The sequence below is a fragment of the Oncorhynchus mykiss genome, chromosome 7 (genome assembly GCF_013265735.2).
Source record: "Oncorhynchus mykiss isolate Arlee chromosome 7, USDA_OmykA_1.1, whole genome shotgun sequence".
Taxonomy (NCBI): Eukaryota; Metazoa; Chordata; class Actinopteri; order Salmoniformes; family Salmonidae; genus Oncorhynchus; species Oncorhynchus mykiss.
The window spans coordinates 89,573,872-89,594,780 of record NC_048571.1 but is presented as its reverse complement, the minus strand read 5'-3'; the positions used below and the strand labels follow the sequence as shown (position 1 = coordinate 89,594,780).

Sequence of the window (20,909 nt, the reverse complement as noted above, 5' to 3'; positions counted from 1 at the left end):
TTACCAATCCATATTTCACAGGCAAAAAGTAAATCTACCTTCAAGAAAAAAATGTAAGAACATCTAATGTGATAGACCATATGACTGGACAGGAAATAGACAGAACATCTAATGTGATAGACCATATGACTGGACAGGAAATAGAAAGAACATCTAATGTGATAGACCATATGACTGGACAGGAAATAGAAAGAACATCTAATGTGATAGACCATATGACTGGACAGGAAATAGAAAGAACATCTAATGTGATAGACCATATGACTGGACAGGAAATAGAAAGAACATCTAATGTGATAGACCATATGACTGGACAGGAAATAGAAAGAAAATCTAATGTGTAAGACCATATGACTGAATGCTAGATGTGTTAAATTCAGTTGACTCAGGAGTACAGTGTGCAGTGATGTGTCCTATAAGGAGCATGGCCGAATAGTAAAGTACATCTAGCCACCCGAGAGCACCCTTACCTGCTGAAAATATATGAATGAAAGTATTTTAATTTATTATGGATCCCCATTAGTTCCTGCCAAGGCAGCAGCTACTCTTCCTGGGGTTTATTATGGATCCCCATTAGTTCCTGCCAAGGCAGCAGCTACTCTTCCTGGGGTTTATTATGGATCCCCATTAGTTCCTGCCAAGGCAGCAGCTACTCTTCCTGGGGTTTATTATGGATCCCCATTAGTTCCTGCCAAGGCAGCAACGACTCTTCCTGGGGTTTATTATGGATCCCCATTAGTTCCTGCCAAGGCAGCAGCGACTCTTCCTGGGGTTTATTAGGGATCCCCATTAGTTCCTGCCAAGGCAGCAGCGACTCTTCCTGGGGTTTATTATGGATCCCCATTAGTTCCTGCCAAGGCAGCAGCTACTCTTCCTGATGTTTATTATGGATCCCCCATTAGTTCCTGCCATCAGGTTTTTTACAGAAAGGCTTGGTGATAGACTAGAAATGCCTTGGAGATTGACAAGTTGATCACGATCGACTGGTTGGTGACCACTGCTGTAGACTGAACCATGTTGTATGCTGTAGACTGAACCATGTTGTTGTATACTGTAGACTGAACCATGTTGTTGTATACTGTAGACTGAACCATGTTGTATACTGTAGACTGAACCATGTTGTTATATGCTGTAGACTGAACCATGTTGTTGTATGCTGTAGACTGAACCATGTTGTTGTATGCTGTAGACTGAACCATGTTGTTGTATGCTGTAGACTGAACCATGTTGTTGTATGCTGTAGACTGAACCATGTTGTTGTATACTGTAGACTGAACCATGTTGTTGTATGCTGTAGACTGAACCATGTTGTTGTATACTGTAGACTGAACCATGTTGTTTTATACTGTAGACTGAACCATGTTGTTGTATGCTGTAGACTGAACCATGTTGTTGTATACTGTAGACTGAACCATGTTGTTGTATGCTGTAGACTGAACCATCTAGTTTTATACTGTAGACTGAACCATGTTGTTGTATACTGTAGACTGAACCATGTTGTTTTATACTGTAGACTGAACCATGTTGTATGCTGTAGACTGAACCATGTTGTTGTATACTGTAGACTGAACCATGTTGTATACTGTAGACTGAACCATGTGGTATACTGTAGACTGAACCATGTTGTATACTGTAGACTGAACCATGTGGTATACTGTAGACTGAACCATGTTGTTGTATACTGTAGACTGAACCATGTTGTTGTATACTGTAGACTGAACCATGTTGTTGTATACTGTAGACTGAACCATGTTGTATACTGTAGACTGAACCATGTTGTTGTATACTGTAGACTGAACCATGTTGTTATATACTGTAGACTGAACCATGTTGTTATATACTGTAGACTGAACCATGTTGTATACTGTAGACTGAACCATGTTGTTATATACTGTAGACTGAACCATGTTGTTATATACTGTAGACTGAACCATGTTGTTGTATACTGTAGACTGAACCATGTTGTTATATACTGTAGACTGAACCATGTTGTTGTATGCTGTAGACTGAACCATGTTGTTGTATACTGTAGACTGAACCATGTTGTTATATACTGTAGACTGAACCATGTTGTATACTGTAGACTGAACCATGTTGTATACTGTAGACTGAACCATGTTGTATACTGTAGACTGAACCATGTTGTATGCTGTAGACTGAACCATGTTGTTGTATACTGTAGACTGAACCATGTTGTTGTATGCTGTAGACTGAACCATGTTGTTGTATGCTGTAGACTGAACCATGTTGTTATATACTGTAGACTGAACCATGTTGTATACTGTAGACTGAACCATGTTGTATACTGTAGACTGAACCATGTTGTATACTGTAGACTGAACCATGTTGTATGCTGTAGACTGAACCATGTTGTTGTATACTGTAGACTGAACCATGTTGTTGTATGCTGTAGACTGAACCATGTTGTATACTGTAGACTGAACCATGTTGTATACTGTAGACTGAACCATGTTGTATACTGTAGACTGAACCATGTTGTATGCTGTAGACTGAACCATGTTGTTGTATACTGTAGACTGAACCATGTTGTTGTATACTGTAGACTGAACCATGTTGTTGTATACTGTAGACTGAACCATGTTGTATACTGTAGACTGAACCATGTTGTTGTATGCTGTAGACTGAACCATGTTGTTATATACTGTAGACTGAACCATGTTGTTATATACTGTAGACTGAACCATGTTGTATACTGTAGACTGAACCATGTTGTATACTGTAGACTGAACCATGTTGTATGCTGTAGACTGAACCATGTTGTTGTATACTGTAGACTGAACCATGTTGTATACTGTAGACTGAACCATGTTGTTGTATGCTGTAGACTGAACCATGTTGTTGTATACTGTAGACTGAACCATGTTGTATACTGTAGACTGAACCATGTTGTATACTGTAGACTGAACCATGTTGTTGTATACTGTAGACTGAACCATGTTGTATACTGTAGACTGAACCATGTTGTTGTATACTGTAGACTGAACCATGTTGTTGTATGCTGTAGACTGAACCATGTTGTTGTATGCTGTAGACTGAACCATGTTGTTGTATGCTGTAGACTGAACCATGTTGTATGCTGTAGACTGAACCATGTTGTATGCTGTAGACTGAACCATGTTGTTGTATACTGTAGACTGAACCATGTTGTTTTATACTATAGACTGAACCATGTTGTTGTATACTGTAGACTGAACCATGTTGTTGTATACTGTAGACTGAACCATGTTGTTGTATACTGTAGACTGAACCATGTTGTTGTATACTGTAGACTGAACCATGTTGTTGTATACTGTAGACTGAACCATGTTGCGATTGCCTGCCACTGAGATTCCTTAAATATCCTGCTGACTACGTTTGGAATGTTTAAGATCAATTGGAATGTTTTAATTCTAATGGCTTGAATCCCGCAAACGGGATCGATATGACAACAGCCAGTGAAAGTGTAGGGCGCCATATTCAAACAACAGAAATCTCATAATTAAAATTCCTCAACATAGAAGTATTTTGCACCATTTTAAAATAAACTTGTTGTTAATCCCACCACAGTGTCCAATTTCAAAAAGGCTTTACGACGAAAGCACACCAAACGATTATGTTAGGTCTGCACCTAGTCACAGAAAAACACAGCCATTTTTCCAGCCAAAGAGAGAAGTCACAAAAAGCAAAAATAGAGAGAAAATGAATCACTAACCTTTGATGATCTTCATCAGATGACACTCATAGGACTTTATGTTACACAATACATGTATGTTTTGTTTGATAAAGTTCATATTTATATAAAAAAATCTGAGTTTACATTGGCGCGTTACGTTCACTAGTTCCAAAAACATCCAGTGATTTTGCAGAGCCACATCAATTCAACAGAAATACTCATCATAAATGTAGATGAAAATACAAGTCATGCACATGGAATTATAGATATACCTCCTTAATGTAACCGCTGCGTCAGATTTCAAAAAAACTTTACCGAAAAAGCACAACATGCAATAATCTGAGTACAGTGCTCAGACAACAAAACAAGCCAAACAGATATCCGCCATGTTGTGCAGTCAACAGAAGTCAGAAATAGCATTATAAATATTGACTTACCTTTGATGATCTTCATCAGAATGCACTCCCAGGAATCCCAGTTCCACAATAAATGTTTGATTTGTTCGATAAAGTCCATCATTTATGTCCAAATACCTCATTTTTGTTCGCGCATTTAGTTCCCAATCCAAATTCATGAGGCGCGAGCAGATGAAAAGTAAAAAAGTAACGTTACAGTCCGTAGAAACATGTCAAACGATGTATAGAATCAATCTTTAGGATGTTTTTAACATAAATCTTCAATAATGTTTCAACCGGAGAATTCCTTTGTCTGTAGAATTGCAATGGAACGCAAGCTACCTCTCACGTGAACGCGCGTGATCAGGCCATGCACTCTGCCAGACCTCTGACTCATTCAGTTCTCATTTCCCCCTCCTTCATAGAAGCATAAAACAAGGTTCTGAAGACTGTTGACATCTAGTGTAAGCCTTAAGAAGTACAATATGACCCCATAGACACTGTATATTTGATAGGCAATGACCTGAAAAACTACGAACCTCAGATTTCCTACTTCCTGGTTGGATTTTTTCATCCAAGCTACTCAATACTGCTAATACTAATAATGTATACTAATACTTAACTGTTTACAATATTCTGCTAGAATACTTTCTCAGGAACATGCACCCTGCTTTTTAGTAAATAAGTTATTCAATGTTTCCAAACCTCAGGTTATTATTAGAGTTACAACTAATACTGTATCCTATATTTCAATATTACAGTAATAATGCCATACCCTACTGTATATCTCAATTTGATCCTCCTAACCTGACAAGTCAACCCACTCGATCAGGATGTCCTAACACATCCGTCTTGTTTAGTAGTTTCTCTCTCTCGCTCTCTCTCTCTCTCTTGCTCTCTCTCTCACTCTCTCTCTCTCTCTCTCTCTTTCTGTATATCCCTCTTACTAAAGCATAGTCTAAATTGAAATCAAATCAAAACTTATTGGTCTCTTACATAGATTTGCAAGTGCAGCGAAATGCTTGAGTTTGTATCAGTAACAGTGAATTGAATGTATATGACCCTGTGTTCCTCTCTCTGTGTGTCCCAGATCCTGGAGAAGAGTATGCGTGTGGAGTGTAACTGTCACGGAGTGTCAGGATCCTGCACCACTAGGACGTGTTGGACCACGCTGCCTATGCTCCGCCAGCTGGGCTACATGCTGAGGGACAAGTACAACCAGGCCGTGCACGTAGAACCGGTACGCGCCACGCGACACAAACGACCCACCTTCCTGAAGGTCAAGAAGGCCCACTCCTACAGGAAGCCCATGGACACAGACTTGGTGTACGTAGAGAGGAGCCCTAACTACTGCGAGGCTGACCTGGTCACGGGCAGCATGGGTACCCACGGGAGGTCATGTAACAAAACAGCCCAACAGACTAATGGCTGTGACCTGATGTGTTGTGGACGAGGTTACGACACTCACCAGTACTCTAGAGTCTGGCAGTGCAACTGCAACTTTCTCTGGTGCTGCTATGTGAAGTGTAATACCTGCAGAGAGAGGACAGAGGTATACACCTGTAAATAAGAGTTATATGTGGGTTACAGTGTCTTATCATTTAGGGGTGTGGAGACTTCACTATTCTCTTTAGTATCTTATCATTTAGGGGTGTGGAGACTTCACTAGTCTCTTTAGTATCTTATCATTTAGGGGGGTGGAGACTTCACTAGTCTCTTTAGTATCTTATCATTTAGGGGGGTGGAGACTTCACTAGTCTCCTTAGTATCTTATCATTTAGGGGGGTGGAGACTTCACTAGTCTCTTTAGTATCTTATCATTTAGGGGGGTGGAGACTTCACTAGTCTCCTTAGTATCTTATCTCATACATCTCTCCCCAGAACCTAATCCAGCAACCTAATCCAGGTCTGAGAGAGAGGGGCATATTTCAGTGATAGGGATGTCTGTGGCTGACATGGATGTTACAATGACAGGAGTGGAGAGTAAGAGATGTATGGTATCTTCTGGTCTGTTCATGGACATACTGTTTACTCTGTTGACCCAAAGCAGGACAGTACTATATGTGCTACTGGACTACTACAACACTGGACTACTATTGTACAAACTCCCTGCTCCTTCAGTCACAAGCTGCTCCTTCGAGCCGGATGATAGACTGCCCTTATCACTGCTTTAATGGCCCAGAACTGGACAATAGAACGAAATGATACACGCTGTGATTTACTGGAGCTAGCTATGTGAACTTAAGTTTATACACTGGACATGTACTTACTGTAAGAGTGGAAGATGATTTGTAACGTTTATGCAACTAGCTACATCACATTCAAACTTGAAAAATCTAACGTTCTTAAACTAATTTAACAGAATACACCACGGCCAATCAGATGCAGCTTCTTCTCGATGAAGGAGTTAGTTCTGTGAATCTGATCGATTCACATAAAATAAGTAGTTTTGGGACAAAAAGAGCTACAAGATTGTTAACTGCTGAACTGGAGGGTCAGGGTGTATTTATATTTATTATGGATCCCCATTAGTTCCTGCCAAGGCGGCAGCTAGTCTTCCTGGGGTTTATTATGGATCCCCGTTCCTGTCAAGGCAGCAGCTACTCTTCCTGGGGTTTATTATGGATCCCCATTAGTTCCTGCCAAGGCAGCAGCTACTCTTCCTGGGGTTTATTATGGATCCCCATTAGTTCCTGCCAAGGCAGCAGCTACTCTTCCTGGTGTTTATTATGGATCCCCATTAGTTCCTGCCAAGGCAGCAGCTACTCTTCCTGGGGTTTATTATGGATCCCCATTAGTTCCTGCCAAGCCAGCAGCTACTCTTCCTGGGGTTTATTATGGATCCCCATTAGTTCCTGCCAAGCCAGCAGCTACTCTTCCTGGGGTTTATTATGGATCCCCATTAGTTCCTGCCAAGGCAGCAGCTACTCTTCCTGGGGTTTATTATGGATCCCCATTAGTTCCTGCCAAGGCAGCAGCTACTCTTCCTGGGGTTTATTATGGATCCCCATTAGTTCCTGCCAAGGCAGCAGCTACTCTTCCTGGGGTTTATTATGGATCCCCATTAGTTCCTGCCAAGGCAGCAGCTATTCTTCCTTGGGTTTAGATGACCAACCTTACTGGCTGTGTCTCTGATCTTATTGACTGTTTACTGAGGGTCAGCTTTACTGACTGTTGCCTTACTGTTTGTTACCTGTCCACCAAGACTAAACCATTCTTATTCCAAAATACGTTTTTCCCGTTGTTGACATTGTTTAATAGAATATATTTTGTAAGAGACTATTTTTATATGCATATTTTATTTATTTCTTTGTGTAATATACCCTCCTCCCAGCCCCTGTTGTAAATGTTGGAGTTCAGTAAAGACAGGACAATAAGGTAGGTAGAGTTTGGTTAGGTAATGTTTTATCATGTCTGATGGTGACAAAGTTTGACCAAAGACCAACTGAAACACAAAATGTCTGACTCTAAAGAACCTGCAACCAGGACGTCATCCTGATTACAGGGAGCTTCATACTGAACTGATATTTTACCAAACTGATAATAGTTGATGTCTGTATTGTCATGTCTGATCTAACAGAAATATGATGTTCTGTTTCAGTGTTAATAAATCAACAGATAAAGGTTATTTCCTGTGTTTGTCATTCTCACAGCCAGGTTGTTAAATTGTTAGAGATGACCTAGCACTTGTCCAATCTGTATTACTGAAGATCTGCATTATAGGACAAGTTCAATTTAAAGGTAATTTCCGTTTGACAAATGAAGCGTTTACTTAGGAACATTGCCTTCGCCTTTCAATCATGCTACAGTGTGGATCTTCAGCACTACGGATTGAATCTAGACTGTAGATAGCAACAGAAATCTAGGAAATAATCATTCTCAATGTACTATTAAATTAGAAGGAAATGTGTCATTTGTAACAAAACAGTTGTAAATACTTTGTTATTGTTGTCTGTTTGTTCGACAGGTTTAAATGGCTATGTGTATAATCTCAGAACAAGAGTTTAGTAGCTATGTTTATAATCTCAGAACAAGAGTTTAGTAGCTATGTGAATAATCTCAGAACAAGAGTTTAGTAGCTATGTTTATAATCTCAGAACAAGAGTTTAGTAGCTATGTGAATAATCTCAGAACAAGAGTTTAGTAGCTATGTGAATAATCTCAGAACAAGAGTTTAGTAGCTATGTGAATAATCTCAGAACAAGAGTTTAGTAGCTATGTGAATAATCTCAGAACAAGAGTTTAGTAGCTATGTGTATAAACTCACAACAAGAGTTTAGTAGCTATGTGTATAATCTCTGAACAAGAGTTTAGTAGCTATGTTTATAATCTCAGAACAAGAGTTTAGTAGCTATGTGTATAATCTCAGAACAAGAGTTTACTAGCTATGTAAATACTCTCAGAACAATAATTTACTGTATGTATGACTAGAGGGCCGGAAAGCAGATGAGGAAAGTGGTAGAGTTGTCATGGCAGGCTGGAGTAGAGAGCTGACATGGCAGGCTGGAGGAGAGAGTTGTCATGGCAGGCTGGAGGAGAGAGTTGTCATGGCAGGCTGGAGCAGAGAGTTGTCATGGCAGGCTGGAGGAGAGAGTTGTCATGGCAGGCTGGAGGAGAGAGTTGTCATGGCAGGCTGGAGGAGAGAGTTGTCATGGCAGGCTGGAGGAGAGAGTTGTCATGGCAGGCTGGAGGAGGGAGTTGTCATGGCAGGCTGGAGGAGAGAGTTGTCATTGCAGGCTGGAGGAGAGAGTTGTCATGACAGGCTGGAGGAGAGATTTGTCATGGCAGGCTGGAGGAGGGAGTTGTCATGGCAGGCTGGAGGAGAGAGTTGTCATGGCAGGCTGGAGGAGCGAGTTGTCATTGCAGGCTGGAGGAGAGAGTTGTCATGACAGGCTGGAGGAGAGATTTGTCATGGCAGGCTGGACGAGGGAGTTGTCATGGCAGGCTGGAGGAGAGAGTTGTCATGGTAAACTGGAGGAGAGAGAAGGTGAGTTCTAAGTATCAGAGTAAAATGGGCTAATTCAGTTTTGGATCTGAATGGGTCACAGCAGGAGGAAGAGAAGAGCAGGAGAAAGTATGGATGCTGTGGGGTGATATTCCCGCATTAGGAGATGATGCTGTGGGGTGATATTCCCGCATTAGGAGATGATGCTGTGGGGTGATATTCCCGCATTAGGAGAGGATGCTGTGGGGTGATATTCCCACATTAGGAGATGATGCTGTGGGGTGATATTCCCGCATTAGGAGATGATGCTGTGGGGTGATATTCCCGCATTAGGAGAGGATGCTGTGGGGTGATATTCCCACATTAGGAGATGATGCTGTGGGGTGATATTCCCACATTAGGAGATGATGCTGTGGGGTGATATTCCCACATTAGGAGATGATGCTGTGGGGTGACATTCCCACATTAGGAGAGGATGCTGTGGGTTGATATTCCCGCATTAGGAGATGATGCTGTGGGGTGATATTACCGCATTAGGAGAGGATGCTGTGGGGTGATATTCTCACATTAGGAGATGATGCTGTGGGGTGATATTCCCGAATTAGGAGACGATCCTGTGGGGTGATATTCCCACATTAGGAGATGATGCTGTGGGTGATATTCCCGCATTAGGAGATGATGCTGTGGGGTGATATTACCGCATTAGGAGAGGATGCTGTGGGGTGATATTCCCACATTAGGAGATGATGCTGTGGGGTGATATTCCCACATTAGGAGATGATGTTGTGGGGTGATATTCCCGAATTAGGAGACGATCCTGTGGGGGCTGTTACTAATTCAGTAAGTGGTGGGAGTTGTGGGGACCTGAGCTTTGGGTTAATGGAGCTGGGTGCTGTAACACTGGGAGGCAGAACGACTGGAGAAGCAGTAGCTGATCGGTGGGGTTTCACTCCTGTAGTTGAGTTAGGCGGTTGGGGCGCTGAGCTGCATTGTGTAGAGCTGAGAGGTGAAGCGCTTTGCTAAGCTGCGGTGTGAATTACTCTGACATCTGCTTTCATCACTGCTCACCCTGGTTGCCACAACAACTGCTAATCACCCACAAAAATGCTAAATGTTAACGGTGTTAAACCATGGGGGGGAGAAAGAGAGAAGGAGGGGAGGGGGAGAAAGAGAGAAGAGGGGGGAGAAAGAGAGGAGGAGAAGAGGAGAAGGAGGGGAGGGGAACAAAGAGAGGGGGAGATAGAATGAGGGGAAGAAAGAGAAAGAGGGTAGAAAGAGAGAAAGAAGGATAGGAAGCAAGAAAGGGGGATAATTTTTTTTTAAAGAAAGCTTTACAATGGTGAAAAATAATGTGTAGAAGAAGAGAGGATCTTAACTTCCTGAATAATCCTCAGCTCTTCTTCATTAGGGTTAGGGTATGGGCGCTTGGAGAAAACAGCTGGCCAAACAGACTAACAGACACCATGACTGGTTAGAGTAGTAACACAGGAACACCCAGGCTCTGTCTCTGTTGGTCTCTCAGACGAATTACATTATATTTCCAAGAGGAGCTGTGAATGAGATGTCACCACTATACTACGTAATTTAACAGATCTGGGCCTGTACTCATAATGTGGCTCAGAGTAGGACTGCTACATAGGATCAGCCCCCCCCCCCCTGAAATCAGAAGAGATTTAGCACGAAATCCAGAAGCCTTCAACCAGGAGTACCAGAATGTTGCATCACTCTTAGAAAAAAAAAAAAAGGAGTTAAGTAGAACCGTACAGGGTTCTTCGGTTTGTCTACATGGGGAACCCTTCTTGGTGCTGGGTGGAACCCTTTGCAGAGGGACCTAGAACCCTCTACGCAGGGTTCTTCATAGAACCCCCTGTGTATGGTTCTACCTACTCTACTATGGTTCTATCTACTCTACTAAGAATCATTTTATAATCTGTTTCTTCCTAGTACCGCCTATGAAGGGTTCTAATGCAAACCCTTTATCTTTGTAGGGTTCTTCCTAGAACCCTCTAAGAACTGGTAGAACCCACGAGCCTTATTAGCCTTTACAATGTAATTATTTACATTACACATATCATAAGGCCTTTCTTTGAGGGCTTAGTTATTCCCTAACAGAGTTTACAGGCCACATCAGGCCTGCAAGTCACATTATGCTGGCTTGAAAAGTGATGTGTATCTCCTATTGGAATCTAGTCAGAGTTTGGACATCCAACAAGTGGAATACCACACAAGACATACCATTCTATTTTGCTACCACACAAGACATACCATTCTATGCTGCTACCACACAAGACATACCATTCTATTTTGCTACCACACAAGACATACCATTCTATGCTGCTACCACACAAGACATACCATTCTATTTTGCTACCGCACAAGACATACCATTCTATTCTGCTACCACACAAGACATACCATTCCATTCTGCTACCACACAAGACATACCATTCTATGCTGCTACCACACAAGACATACCATTCTATTCTGCTACCACACAAGACATACCATTCTATTCTGCTACCACACAAGACATACCATTCTATTTTGCTACCACACAAGACATACCATTCTATGCTGCTACCACACAAGACATACCATTCTATTCTGCTACCACACAAGACATACCATTCTATTCTGCTACCACACAAGACATACCATTCTATGCTGCTACCACACAAGACATACCATTCTATGCTGCTACCACACAAGACATACCATTCTATGCTGCTACCACACAAGACATACCATTCTATTTTGCTACCACACAAGACATACCATTCTATTTTGCTACCACACAAGACATACCATTCTATGCTGCTACCACACAAGACATACCATTCCATTCTGCTACCACACAAGACATACCATTCCATTCTGCTACCACACAAGACATACCATTCTATGCTGCTACCACACAAGACATACCATTCTATGCTGCTACCACACAAGACATACCATTCTATTTTGCTACCACACAAGACATACCATTCTATTTTGCTACCACACAAGACATACCATTCTATTCTGCTACCACACAAGACATACCATTCCATTCTGCTACCACACAAGACATACCATTCCATTCTGCTACCACACAAGACATACCATTCTATGCTGCTACCACACAAGACATACCATTCTATGCTGCTACCACACAAGACATACCATTCTATGCTGCTACCACATAAGACATACCATTCTATTCTGCTAATATACCATTCTAGGCTGTTATAATTATGACAAGTGTACCATATTACGTATTGGATCATAAAAAAATAGTGTTTACACTACCTTGTAGTTTACCAATAAAATGTACGGATGGTGAAGTAGACATACTTGGCATTCACATCTGAAAAAATAGATAAGATTCTGCAACCATGGAGAGGTAAATACTTGTCCATTTATGAAAAAATCACATTGATTAACTCTTTGGTCCTGTCACAGTTTACTGACTAATGGTCCTATCACATTGATTAACTTTGGTCCTGTCACAGTTTACTGACTAATGGTCCTATCACATTGATTAACTCGTTGGTCCTATCACAGTTTACTTACTAATGGTCTTATCACATTGATGAACTCTTTGGTCCTGTCACAGTTTACTGACTAAAGGCACTGCCTACTCTTTTTTAAAATCATATGAGCAAATGTTATATTTCACTTTATTTGGAATGCTAAGCCAGACAAATATTAAACTTGTCTATTTATATGATGAATATGAGTTTGTGGGGCTAAAATTATTGAATATTGAAGCTTTAAACCTCTCACTAAAAGCTTCACTCATACATAAATGAAACTTAAACCCAAAATGGTTCTCCAGTAGATTATTAAGAGACTCATCCTTTGCTCAAACAGCCTTTTTGCCTTTATACAAATTACAGATTACACACAAGTTTCACCCTTTCTTAAACAAGCCATACACAGTCTTATCCCCCAGAAAAGATTGAACAAACATTACAACAAATGTTTAAACTCAAATATAGTGATTAATAAATATAGTGATTAATAAAAAAAACATTCTTTATGGATTTAAAAAAATATACACTGCTCAAAATAATAAAGGGGACACTAAAATAACACATCCTAGATCTAAATGAATGAAATATTCTCATTAAATACTTTTTACTTTACATAGTTGAATGTGCTGACAACAAAATCACACAAAAATTATCAATGGAAATCAAATTTATCAACCCATGGAGGTCTGGATTTGGAATCACACTCAAAATTAAAGTGGAAAACCACACTACAGGCTGATCCAACTTTGATGTAATGTCCTTAAAACAAGTCAAAATGAGGCTCAGTAGTGTGTTTTTGGCCTCCACGTGCCTGTATGACCTCCCTACAACGCCTGGGCATGCTCCTGATGAGGTGGCTGAGGTGGCGGATGGTCTCCTGAGGGATCTCCTCCCAGACCTGGACTAAAGCATTCGCCAACTCCTGGACAGTCTGTGGTGCAACGTGGCGTTGGTGGATGGAGCGAGACATGATGTCCCAGATGTGCTCAATTGGATTCAGGTCTGGGGAACGGAAGGGGCAGTCCATAGCATCAATGAGTGTCTTATATCGGCTGAAAGCTTAAATTCATGTCAATATAACTGCACTGTCCAATTTACAGTAGCTTTTACTGTAAAAAAAATGCCATGCTATTGTTTGAGTTGAGGTCCTAACTTTTCACCTCGATACCCGCACACTGACTGGACTCTACCCACACACCGACTGGACTCTACCCACACACCGACTGGACTCTACCCACACATCAACTGGACGCTACCCACGCACTCCCTGGACTCTACCCACAGAGTGACTGAACTCTACCCACACACTGACTGGACTCTACCCACACACTGACTGGACTCTACCCACACACTGACTGGACTCTACCCACACACTGACTGACTGGACTCTACCCACACTGACTGGACTCTACCCACACACTGACTGGACTCTACCCACACACTGACTGGACTCTACCCACACACTGACTGGACTCTACCCACACACTGACTGACTGGACTCTACCCACACTGACTGGACTCTACCCACACACTGACTGGACTCTACCCACACACTGACTGGACTCTACCCACACACTGACTGGACTCTACCCACACACTGACTGACTGGACTCTACCCACACTGACTGGACTCTACCCACACACTGACTGGACTCTACCCACACACTGACTGGAGACTACCCACACTGACTGGACTCTACCCACACACTGACTGGACTCTACCCACACACTGACTGGACTCTACCCACACACTGACTGGACTCTACCCACACTGACTGGACTCTACCCACACACTGACTGGACTCTAGCCACACACTGACTGGACTCTACCCACACACTGACTGGACTCTACCCACACACTGACTGGACTCTACCCACACTGACTGGACTCTACCCACACTGACTGGACTCTACCCACACACTGACTGGACTCTAGCCACACACTGACTGGACTCTACCCACACACTGACTGGACTCTACCCACACACTGACTGGACTCTACCCACACTGACTGGACTCTACCCACACACTGACTGGACTCTACCCACACACTGACTGACTGGACTCTACCCACACTGACTGGACTCTACCCACACACTGACTGGACTCTACCCACACACTGACTGGACTCTACCCACACACTGACTGGACTCTACCCACACACTGACTGACTGGACTCTACCCACACTGACTGGACTCTACCCACACACTGACTGGACTCTACCCACACACTGACTGGACTCTACCCACACACTGAATGGACTCTACCCACACACTGACTGACTGGACTCTACCCACACTGACTGGACTCTACCCACACACTGACTGGACTCTACCCACACACTGACTGGAGACTACCCACACTGACTGGACTCTACCCACACACTGACTGGACTCTACCCACACACTGACTGGACTCTACCCACACACTGACTGGACTCTACCCACACTGACTGGACTCTACCCACACACTGACTGGACTCTAGCCACACACTGACTGGACTCTACCCACACACTGACTGGACTCTACCCACACACTGACTGGACTCTACCCACACTGACTGGACTCTACCCACACACTGACTGGACTCTACCCACACACTGACTGGACTCTACCCACACACTGACTGGATTCTACCCGCACACTGACTGGACTCTACCCGCACACTGACTGGACTCTACCCACACTGACTGGACTCTACCCACACACTGACTAGACTCTATCCACACTGACTGGACTCTATCCACACTGACTGGACTCTACCCACACACTGACTGGACTCTACCCACACACTGACTGGACTCTACCCACACACTGACTGGACTCTATCCACACTGACTGGACTCTACCCACACACTGACTGGACTCTACCCACACACTGACTGGACTCTACCCACTTACTGACTGGACTCTACACACACTGACTGGACTCTACCCGCACACTGACTGGACTCTACCCACACACTGACTGACTGGACTCTACCCACACTGACTGGACTCTACCCACACACTGACTGGACTCTACCCACACACTGACTGGAGACTACCCACACTGACTGGACTCTACCCACACACTGACTGGACTCTACCCACACACTGACTGGACTCTACCCACACACTGACTGGACTCTACCCGCACACTGACTCGACTCTACCCACACACTGACTGGACTCTACCCACACACTGACTGGACTCTACCCACACACTGACTGGACTACCCGCACTCTGACTGGACTCTACCCGCACACTGACTGGACTCTACCCACACTGACTGGACTCTACCCACACTGACTGGACTCTACCCACACACTGACTGGACTCTACCCACACACATACAAGCATTTCGCTACACTCGCATTAACATCTGCTAACCATGTGTATGTGACAAATAAAATTTGATTTGATTTGATTTGACACTGACTGGACTCTACCCACACAATGACTGGGGTCTAACCACACACTGACTGGACTCTACCCACACACTGACTGGACTCTACCCACACTGACTGGACTCTACCAACACACCCACATATACTACACTGACATTCCAACACACACACTCCAACAAACACATACTCACACAGTACATACGCTCACACACTGACACAAATGCGTATTGATGCCACACACACACACTCACCCATAGACACACTTTCACACTCTCCACATACAGTGCTGCTACTCTGTTTATTGTCTTTCCTGATTTCCTGATTCACTTTTACCCCTACAGACATGTATATATTACGTAAATTACCTACCTGGTACCCCTGGACCTTGGCATTGGTACTCCTGTATATAGCCTTATTACTACCTGGGTCTGTCCTACAGGTATGGTACCACTGGGTCTGTCCTAAAGATATGGTTACCCTGGGTCTGTCCTAAAGGTATGGTTACCCTGGGTCTGTCCTAAAGGTATGGTTACCCTGGGTCTGTCCTAAAGGTATGGTTACCCTGGGTCTGTCCTAAAGGTATGGTTACCCTGGGTCTGTCCTAAAGGTATGGTACCACTGAGTCTGTCCTACAGGTATGGTACCACTGGGTCTGTCCTAAAGATATGGTTACCCTGGGTCTGTCCTAAAGGTATGGTTACCCTGGGTCTGTCCTAAAGGTATGGTTACCCTGGGTCTGTCCTAAAGGTATGGTTACCCTGGGTCTGTCCTAAAGGTATGGCTACCCTGGGTCTGTCCTAAAGGTATGGTTACCCTGGGTCTGTCCTAAAGGTATGGTTACCCTGGGTCTGTCCTAAAGGTATGGTTACCCTGGGTCTGTCCTAAAGGTATGGTTACCCTGGGTCTGTCCTATAGGCTTTAGATCCGTGGGCTCAAACAGTCTTGTGATGCACAGGAGACCCAGTTTCAAACACAGACATTCACACATAGTTGTCACTACCCACTTGTCTGAGTTACTGGTAAAACAGTGAATTGGGGACTGGGTGAATTGGGGTCTGGGTAAATTGGGTTCTGGGAGAATTGGGGACTGGGTGAATTGGGGACTGGGTGAATTGAGGTCTGGGTGAATTGGGGTCTGGGTGAATTGGGGTCTGGGTAAATTGGGACGAGACAATCAAAGTTCAACAACCACTTGTGTGGCCTGTTCTAACAGACACACCTCTCAATGGAAGAATATTTTTTCCATTCGTCATGCCATCTTCTGTCAAGGAACTCCCTCCTTCTCTTGATGTGTCAATGTGTGGTTCAGTATCAGGTCACAGCTCTAGCAGCGACAGAATGGAAACTAGGAAGTCAGATACGTCCCAAATCACATCCTATTCCTTATTTAGTGCACTACTGTTGAGCAGGCCTCTGACTAAAAGTAATGCATTCTAAAGAGAATATTCCACATTTAACCACAGGTAACAACATGTAATTAAGAGTGAATATTATGATAAGATGACTGTGTCTAAGTCATGTGACTTGGAGCTGGCAGCATCAGGTTCGGTGAACTCTCTCTCTCTCTCTCTCTCTCTCTCTCTCTCTCTCTCTCTCTCTCTCTCTCTCTCTCTCTCTCTCTCTCTCTCTCTCTCTCTCTCTCTCTCTCTCTCTCTCTGTTTCAATTTAAGGGGCTTTATTGGCATGGGAAACATATGTTTACGTTGCCAAAGCAAATGAAATAGATAATAAACAGAAGTGAAACAAACAATAAAAAATTACAGTAAACATTAGACTCACATAAGTTTCAAAGGAATAAAGATATTTCAAAGATAAGGTCAAAGTATAATTGATCTTCCTATGAATTTATCTGACACCCCTGTGCACTCCTTTTCATCCTTCGCTGTTTCAGAAGTGTGTAAAGCCCTGAAAGAAATTGATTTAAAAAAATCCCCTGGCCCTGATGAACTAGACCCCCGCCTCCTACACCTACTGTAGCCGCAGACATCATTGCTCCCCCTGAACATGTATTTTTAACCTTACGCTTGATGTTAAGGAAATCCCCAAGTTATGGAAATCTGCTTTTGTACTGCCTCTCCTGAAAGGTGGAGATCCCTCGCTACTTGACAACTATCGACCCATATCAAAATTGTCTGTACTGTCAAAGGTACTGGAGTCCTTAGTTAGTAGGCAGCTAAAGGTCTACTTCCAAGAAAACAACATCTTAAATGGAATGCAATCAGGTTTTAGGTCTGGCCACAGCACTGTTTCAGCAACATGGAAGGTTTTAAATGACATCCACTGTGCTCTTGATAAAAAGTTATATTGTGTGTCCGTCTTTATTGATTTGTCGAAGGATTTTGACACCGTGGACCATGCTGTATTTGTGCAAAGGCTAAAATGTTGTGGAATTACTGGTCATGCTCTAGATTGGTTAATAAATTACCTACAGAATGTGTACACAATGTGTAATGGCGGATGCTTGTAAATCTGAGTCTATAGAGGTGTGCTCAGGTGTTCCGCAAGGTTCCATTTTGGGCCCACTGTTGTTCATTTTGTATATCAACAACATTGGGGTTCTTATTGAAACAGCAGATGTTCATTTTTATGCAGATGATACTGTTCTTTATTCTAGTGGTAGTAGTTTATCTTTAGCTTTTGAAAATGCCCAAAGAGCATTTAACATCATGCAACAGAATCGGTATGATTTAAAGCTGATTCTAAATTCAGGTAAAACAAAATGCATGGTATTTTCAAATGCCAGGCATGTTACAAATCATGTCATTGCTACATTGGCTGGACATACTATAGATCAACTTAATGTGTACAAATATTTGGGTGTGTGGATTGATGATAAGCTGAGCTTCACTGTGCATGTAGAGAACTTGATAAGGAAGCTCAAGCTGAGAATAGGTTTTTATTACCGGCATAAGGCTTGTTTTTCTCCGGAGGCCAGGAAGGAGCTGGTACGATGTACATTACTGGCATCAGGCTTGTTTTTCTCTGGAGGCCAGGAAGGAGCTGGTACGATGTACATTACTGGCGGTTTTAGATTGTAGTGATGTTATAAATATGCAGGCCTCAGCCACTACCCTGAGAGCACTTGATTCAGTGTATCATGCAGCCCTCCGGTTCATAACAAATCAGAAACGTCTAATACATCATTGTGATCTCTACAGCGCTGTTGGCTGGTCGTTATTGACCTTGCGTAGGCTTAAACCCTGGTATACACTGATTTATAAGGCCATATTGGGTAAAATGCCATTTTATCTCTGTTCTTTTTTAGTCAGGTCAGTAAATAAATATCAATTACGGTCCCATTCTGATTTACTTCTAACAGTACCAAAAATTAGAACAGGACATGGTAGAAAAAGTTTTAGTTACTTAGCACCGTGGACCTGGAATTCTCTCCTGAACATTTTAAAATGTGATGATCTAGTTTCGTTGGTGGAGCTTAAACACTTGATCGATGTATATATCATAGAAGAGTGTAATTGTGTTTAGGACAGCTGTTTCTAGTCAAGACTTTCGTGTTTTTAACGTAACATGTTTTTGTTGTACTGTGTGTGTGTTTATAGTTTTGTTTAATGTTGTGCTAGTGTTGGTAAGTTGTTTTGTCTGAAACGTTGTTCCCCCTGCTGCTATTGGACCAGGTCTCTCTTGGAAAAGATGTTATCTCAATGAGAAATAACCTGTATAAATAAAGGTTAAATATATATATTTTTTTAAATGGTATTTCATCTAATAGATATGGGTTTAGCAAAATTTGATTTGTTTTCTAATTCTTTGTGGGTCTGTGAAATCTGAGGGAAACATGTGTCTAATATGGTGATACATTGGGCAGGAGGTTCGGAAGTGCAGCTCAGTTTCCACCTCATTTTGTAGGCAGTGTGCAGATAGCCTGTCTTCTCTTAAGAGCCAGGTCTCCATACGGCGGCCTTTCTCAATAGCAAGGCTATGCTCACTGAGTCTGTACATAGTAAAAAAACAGTGGTCAGGTATTCTCTCTCTCTCTCTCTGCTGTGTTGCTTTAAAAACATTTTTTTTTCAGGTGAGGCCACATTCTGCAGGAGAAAGTCCTCAGATACTGTGGGCCAAATGTCAGGTCTGGGGAAGCAAAGGCTGCAGGAGTAGTCAGGTACTGTGGGGCACGGCTGGGGCTGGGGAAGCAAAGGATGCATGAGTAGTTAGATACTGTGGGCCAAATGTCAGGGCTGGGGAAGGAAAGGCTGCAGGAGTAGTTAGATACTGTGGGTCAGGGCTGGGGAAGGAAAGGCTGCAGGAGTAGTTAGGTACTGTGTGTCAGGGCTGGGGAAGCAACGGCTGCAGGAGTAGTTAGATACTGTGGGTCAGGGCTGGGGAAGCAAAGGCTGCAGGAGTAGTTAGATACTGTGGGTCAGGGCTGGGGAAGCAAAGGCTGCAGGAGTAGTTAGATACTGTGGGTCAGGGCTGGGGAAGCAAAGGCTGCAGGAGTAGTTAGATACTGTGGGTCAGGGCTGGGGAGGCAAAGGCTGCAGGAGTAGTTAGATACTGTGGGTCAGGGCTGGGGAAGCAAAGGCTGCAGGAGTAGTTAGATACTGTGGGTCAGGGCTGGGGAAGCAAAGGCTGCAGGAGTAGTTAGATACTGTGGGTCAGGGCTGGGGAAGCAAAGGCTGCAGGAGTAGTTAGATACTGTGGGTCAGGGCTGGGGAAGCAAAGTCTGCAGGAGTAGTTAGATACTGTGGGCAAAATGTCAGGGCTGGGGAATAAAAGGTAGCCTAGTGGTTTGAGCGTTGGACTAGTAACTGAAAGGTTGCTAGATTGAATCACCGAGCTGACAAGGTAAAAATCTGTCGTTCTACCCCTGAACAAGGCAGTTAATCCACTGTTCCAAGGCCGTCATTGAAAATAAGAATTTGTCCTTAACTGACTTGCCTAGTTAAATAAAGGTAAAAAATATTTTTTTAAAGCTGCAGGAGTAGATTTTTGCAGCACTTTGAGGTTTATTTATTGAGGCAAATTTACCATA

At 43.0% G+C, this 20,909-nt stretch overlaps 1 protein-coding gene across 1 annotated transcript in view; it reads left to right on the top strand.

The window, feature by feature from the left end:
- The window catches only part of LOC110528698 (protein Wnt-7a), an 84,085-nt gene extending 77,401 nt beyond the window's left edge, over positions 1-6,684 (top strand). Inside the window, exon 4 of the mRNA XM_021610831.2 lies at positions 5,159-6,684. Coding sequence (XP_021466506.1) covers positions 5,159-5,638 — 480 coding nt within the window. The 3' untranslated portion in view covers positions 5,639-6,684. The remainder of the gene's footprint in view (positions 1-5,158) is intronic.
- Positions 6,685-20,909: the final 14,225 nt, after the last annotated feature.